The sequence below is a fragment of the Cyprinodon variegatus genome, unplaced genomic scaffold, assembly GCF_000732505.1.
Source record: "Cyprinodon variegatus isolate N-32 unplaced genomic scaffold, C_variegatus-1.0 Scaffold105, whole genome shotgun sequence".
NCBI classification, from domain to species: Eukaryota; Metazoa; Chordata; class Actinopteri; order Cyprinodontiformes; family Cyprinodontidae; genus Cyprinodon; species Cyprinodon variegatus.
Window position 1 is genome coordinate 52,364 of NW_015150558.1, and position 6,487 is coordinate 58,850.

The window sequence follows — 6,487 nt, forward strand, 5'->3', positions numbered from 1 at the left end:
CCACTTATCTGGAACAAACTTCCAGAAAACTGTAAAAGTGCGGAAAGCCTGAGTTCCTTTAAATCAAGACTAAAAACAAATTTCTTTAGGATTCCTTCGACTGTTCTAGTTAAACAGTTCAACTAAAACACATTTTCTTTAGTCCAACTGTTTTTAATATTCTTTTTTGTTTCTGCATTTTTTAGTTTATTTTTTTTTTTCCTACTTGCGTTGCTTCTGTTTTATCTTCCTGTATTTTAATCATGTAAAGCACTTTGCATTGTCTTTGTACTGAATTGTGCAATACAAATAAATTTGCCTTACTAACTGAAAACCCTGAAGGTTATCCTAAACCTCCAATGGGTATAAATGTGTATAAGAATAACCCCATATCTGAGCTGTAATCAGGCGGGGACTGGAGCATCTGAAAGTCAGGAGAAACTGTTGGCAAAGGGAAGTAGATTCAAAAGATGCTTTAGTTGTATTTAATAGAATTTTCAGTATTTAGTCCTTTTCAGGCATCACATTTGCTCTGTGATACAGGGTTACCACCTACCTGCTGCTGTGACATTTTCCCTTCACTTTCTCTTTATCCTCTTGGATGAAACATGCGGTTTTCTTTCAGGAAAAAAAAACTCACTGATGTCCTTTAAAAACAGTGACTTTCAGCAAAACCACAGTTGTGACAATGGTTTCCTTTATCCTTTCCTCCATCCATCATCTATATCCGCTGCTCCTTGCTAACCCTCATCTAAACAAATTATTCTACCTGGGTTTAATTTGATAAATTCCTGGGTGCTGAGCTTGTTTGGCTCACTTGGGTTTAACCAGTTTCCTAAAAATATTTGTTCCTATCTTGGGTCTATTTTCTTGAAACATGTCAAATGTTATCCAGAAGGGGAGCGGGGCTGAGCCGGTACAGATGCAGCTGGAGGCAGTGAAATATGAAGGTTTCCAGTCACAAAACCACCTTAGCAGCAAGAATCCAATTAATGTTCTTCATGTTTCCTTCATGTTTAACTGAAACCTTTTACAGAAAACCTTTTCCTGCTTCCTCTCTCACCAGACGCTCTGTATAGATATGAGGTCAGGTGTGTGTTGGAACTGATGTAGGCTCTGATGGTTTCTCTCCTGTTAGTCTCATGGTTACAGTGAGGTTCATTCACTTTTTTCTTTTTTTTCTTTCATTTAGTTTTGAAGAGGCCATCATGGAGTGAAGATTGAAGCTGTTTGAGTTTTCTGTGACCCTCCACTGATGCTTCCTGTTCCTTTCTGCTGCTAAAGGCTGAACATCCTCATCCATCCACTAGTTCTCCACGGTTCTATCCTCTCTGTCTCAGTGATGAATCCCTATGCAGATGATGCTTATGAAATTCCATGCAGTCCAGCTAACTTCAACTCTTCTGTGGATCAATCTGACCCCCCAGTTATCCAGACCACTCTCAGCTCTCTGTCTGCTTCTCCTGCTGCTGGTTTCCCTCCTGCCCATCATGTCCAAATACCCAGCTCCACGCTGCACCTCCCCGCCTTCAGTCCCACAGAATCTCAATCCACAGAAAACCCCTACGCTCCCCCCGCTGCCCTCCACTCCCACCAGGTCTCCATCCCATCCCCAGACGTCCAGCCGTATCCCCCACCGACCGAGTTCTTGGATGAATCGGCTCCAGATCTGGAGTGTGCCATTTGCTTCAGCCAGTTCAACAACGTCTTCCGCTGCCCCAAGATGTTGAACTGCAAACACACCTTCTGCCTGGAATGCCTGGCACGCATGAACGTCAAGTCTTCTGATCCCAACGCCATCCAGTGCCCGCTGTGTCGCGGCCTGACTCCACTGCCCCCAAACGGGCTTCCCAAACTGGCCACCGACTCGGACGTCCTCTCCTACCTGCCGGCTGCCATGCAGAGGGTCTACAGCATCCGCTTCGTCCGCAACAAAGGGAAGCTGCAGGTCAAAAGGTCAGGCTGGGGTCACACATGGTGGTGGGAATGTTTTTGTCTTTTCTATCTCCAAAAATACAGAGTCAACGATTGGCAGCTGAGGATGACATCTAAGAGCTTTGAAGAGTTCAGTTACCAAAGTTGCTGCTGGAGGCGTGGGGGTTTTTCGGGTGCCTGGGTGGGTGGCTGGTGTGCTGTACTTGGTCTGGGTTGTGATTGCCTGGCAGCCATAGGTAGAAGGGGACTATATGTATGTGGAGGGCCTGGAACCGTTCTAATTCACTGGGGTTGGGTGGGTGCTTCGGAGGGTTGGCTAGCTACAACAATCCTCCTGGGTCTGTGCCCCCTAGAGGGATGACCCCAAGTCCCATGTGAATAGTCTATATATGAGTGTAAGAATATGTTTAGTCTTTGTCCCTGTCTGTCTCTCTGTTGTGTACTTGTATATGTCCGTAAGTTTCTAAGGGTGAGATCGTGCGAATGTGACTGGATGAATGTGAAGAGGTTTTTGTCTTATCAGGTTTGGTGTTTGCCTCACCCACCCACTGAACATTCTAAGTCCTAAATGTGATTGATTGATGATTGACTTTTATCTCACAGTGGAGAAATTTACTCATTACATCAGCTCAAATAGGCAAGAAGGAAGAGGTGCCAAAAGAGTAAAAGATGCATGGGATATGTGCGGTATATGCATGCTGATGGTTCTTTAGGTGTGTGGTTGGGTACTTCAGTGCTGTGGTCTCATTGCTGGTGGCTGCTGGGCCAGGCTTTTGCTTCCTGGTCCTGTAGAGTTCCCTGGTGGGTGATGTGTCCCCAAACTTTGACTCCGGGGCTTTCATCCCGGTCAACCTTGGCCATAACCGGCCCCTGGCAGATGTCTTGGCTGCCACAGCCCCATGGGATCTCAGAACTATGGTCTCTGGGGTGGGACCCCTTGGGGACTGGGACCCTGTGGGGTTTGGGCGCTCGGTGGCCGGGCTTTGGGTGCTCTTGTCTTCCCTTCTCTGGTGGGTTCAGCCATCCCAATGTCTCCCCTCCTTGTGTTCCAGTGATCTGGGGTGCCTTTAGATATCTGGCTCCCATTGCCTCTTTTTCTGTCCGGGGCCCTGTAGGGCTAGTCTGGAGCTCCCCACAACTGTTGTTGCCTTTTCTTTTTTCCCCTGTTATGTTCTCTGTTTTCTGTCCCTCTCGTGTCATACAGATGTGGAAGCACACTTCTATGAGTTACTGGACATCTTGTCTGTTTTTGCTGTATTGTTTTATTTTCTCTCTTTTGATGCCCTCTTCTTTCTCAATTATTTCCCATTAAATAATTGGAAATAATTTATAGGGATGAATCAATTAATAAAATGCATTTAAAATCCTTTGTAATTAATACCCTCTTGACTTAATCTACAGATAAATATAACATTAAATAATTATATGTGCTTCTAGGGATTAATTGTCTGTTGCAGTGTAATTTTTTTGGGTTCGCACGCTAAAGTGTTTGGAAACCTTTGATCTAAAATAACCCATTTGCTGATGTAAACATCCACTCAGAGCAGAAATTAAGCTAAAAATCAATATTTCAACATTTTGCATTGAGAAAGAAAATATTTTTTCACCGTAAATAAGCTCAATACAGAACAACTCAACTGACGTAGATTTAGCTTCAACACAATCTGTATTATTTATATACAGGTGTAACCAGTTTGATCCAAGTGATGATTATTTTCAGTTAGATTCTGTCTGTGAAGCCACTCAATGCAGGTTTTCTATTTCGTACCATGGAGTTGACTTTGCAGCAATTTCTCCAACTGACCAAGCATGTGGCTACATTGGGAACCAAGTGCTTCCCAGGATGGAGGCTATCAAAGTTAGTATAGAAGCTTTGTAGATCCAATGTGGGCAAAAAAAAAAATTATTAGATGGAAGAACAAGCTTAGAGTGCTCAGGTATGTTCAACTTCTACCTACAATAAGCAGGATAACAGCCCTCTAGGTCTTAATTCAAAGATGAGGAAATGTAAAGAAAACAAATAATCTGGAAATATATCTTTTATTGAAAGCAGGGCTGAAAACCAGTGATGATCCTGATGGGATCTTCTTTAAAGGGAATTAATATTTTAGTGCAGCAACTCAGACTGGAGATGAAATAACAAAAAATATACACTGTAGAAAATGTTAATCTAAGTAAGGTATTTTATTCTTGAATTGGGCAGATAAGTGAGACACTTGGCCAATGGAATAAGACAATTTATATCTAAAATAAGAGAAACTACTGGAGTCTGTTATTTCAAGTGTATATTATATATTTATCTTGTTTTAATGGTAAAAAGGCTTGTTCCATTGGCAAATCATCTTGTTTTTTCTACTCAAGTCAAGGGTAAATACACAAATTTTAATGAATTGTGTTAGGTTCAAAAATGTAGGTTCGTAAAAGAAGAACTGAGTCTACACAGAAGAGGGATTTTTTAACGGCTTCTGCAGAAGGAGAGAGCTACATTCAGCTACATCTACTCTCTGACGGACTTCCTCTGCAGAAGCCTTTTTATTAGCAGATCATAACACATGGGGTGGGTTACAAAATAGTGTTCTTCTGACAAGCAATTGATCAGGTCATAGGACAAAATGCTCCTCTAATTGAATCACAGAAGAGAGTGGTCTCCTGATAACTGTGTTTAGCCTTGCACAAACATCAGCAATTTTCTACCACCGTTGCATGACAGTTTACATTAAACAGAGTGAAGCGTTTCATTTCTCCAATGTTTCATATGTACACACATTAACTTTATAATCATCAATGAATAAACCTAACAAATTGTTTACTCATTTTCAGAATGTTTTTACAGTGTAGTTTTTCCTCTAAAACAACAAAAATCTTGTTTCTTTTCTGCAGGTCCAGCGACGGATTGGGGCGGCAGGGCCAGAGGTCCATCACGTCTGTGAGGAACCGCTCCCTGGATGTGGGACTTCCCAGCCCAAATACAGGGGGCAGTGGCAGGGAGGCAGGGGGGATGGGTGACACTCTTTTCAGGCTGACGGGCCGGCCGCTGTGCCGGGCCTTCCTCCTGACCTCTGTGGTGATGATGATGGTTCTCCTGACAGGAATCATAACTTACCTGCTCATCATGGGAAAAGATCAGTGAGTGACCTTACATCACTTCCTGTTTGCTTTTACATCCAATGAGAGGATGAAACCATCAAGAACTTCTTCCTTCTGTATCATAGAACTAATGAATTCATGTTTTAAAGAATGCTGTTACAGTAAAGCTGCACATTTTGTAAAGGGGAGGGTGTAACGGATGGAAATGAGATGGTGGATCAGAAATGGCGGATGTTTAACCCACTGATCAGGTCCACTGGGTGCCTGGTACCACTTTAGATTCCAATTCAATGTTGGAATTACTTCACCTCATTTGAAACGCAGCACTTTGTTTTCCTGTTTAGGTCTGTCTTAGCACTGGGTTCCTCTTCAAAATGAAAATTCACTGCCGGACTGTTTATTTCTTGCCGAACGAGGCAGAGATTTCCCTTTTAATCAAATGTTATTGACGGAAATCATGCAAACGAGCTGGGCTCTGGCTGTTCTGAAGCGAGGAACAGACCAGAGGCCCACAGAGAACCTGCGTCCGGTTCCTCCGTTTAAACAAATTCTTACCTCAACCTGTACAGTGAGTTTCTCTCTGAGGATCAGTCAGGTAAATTTGCCTGCATGTTAAAGAGTGTCCATGCAACTGTTCACAGCGACTGTTTATTTCTATAAACAAGAGGTCAGTGATGGAACTGCATAGAAAACGGTTCTGTTTGGACTTCTGTCTCCTCTTACTTTGGTTCTCTGAGATATCTATTTTATTCCTGGACAAATGAAGATGTTGCACCTTCAGACTGAACTCAGGGTTTGCACTCTGGGTGATACTTTGTGCTTTCAGACCTCTGCAGGTTGGACTGGCCTGGTACTGCGAGTACAAACACCAGGTTGACCTTTTTTGCATGTTTAATCCTGCTTGATGCAGTTATAGCCAACCTTAAAATAGTACCAAATAAATAAGTGGAAATTTCTCTAAAATAACTGTTTTGAATATCAAATAAGATGTGAAATAAGAAAATGGCTTCATTGTTTGGTTCTAAAAGGGGTTTCTGTTGAAGGCTGGATCTTTAAATACTGTCTGTCTATTCAGTTTTAGTGTTCTTCTGAGGCCCTGGCCTTTTTTACTGTGCAATGGAAAATAATGTTTTATATATTTATGACTCTTTTAGACAAGCTTGCACTGTCACACCTTTTTTTGTATTAAATTTGAATAAAGTTCAGGTAAAATCCTCCAGATTCTTTGGTTTGATCATTGATTGATGAAACTTCAGCTTAAGTAAATTTATGTGCTTTTTTATTTTTACATTTTATGTTGTTTTTGTTTTTTTTTTATTTAATCAACCTGGTTTTTGAGTTTCCACATATTTTATATTTCAAAATTAAAAACTTCAACCAGCTTTTAAGGTAAATCTCCAGTAGGAGATCTAAGAGTAGGAGCAGCTTGTTCCCATACTAGACCTACATTACATGTACAGCTAGGCTGCTTGGTATGGTATGTAGT

At 41.9% G+C, this 6,487-nt stretch overlaps 1 protein-coding gene across 1 annotated transcript in view; it reads left to right on the forward strand.

Moving 5' to 3' along the window:
- The window catches only part of LOC107084644, an 8,064-nt gene extending 1,863 nt beyond the window's left edge, over nucleotides 1–6,201 (forward strand). The window contains exons 2-3 of the mRNA XM_015374568.1: nucleotides 1,172–1,935; nucleotides 4,795–6,201. Of these exons, the coding sequence (XP_015230054.1) occupies nucleotides 1,322–1,935; nucleotides 4,795–5,044 (864 nt within the window). The 5' untranslated portion in view covers nucleotides 1,172–1,321 and the 3' untranslated portion in view covers nucleotides 5,045–6,201. The remainder of the gene's footprint in view (nucleotides 1–1,171; nucleotides 1,936–4,794) is intronic.
- The last annotated feature ends 286 nt before the right edge of the window (nucleotides 6,202–6,487 follow it).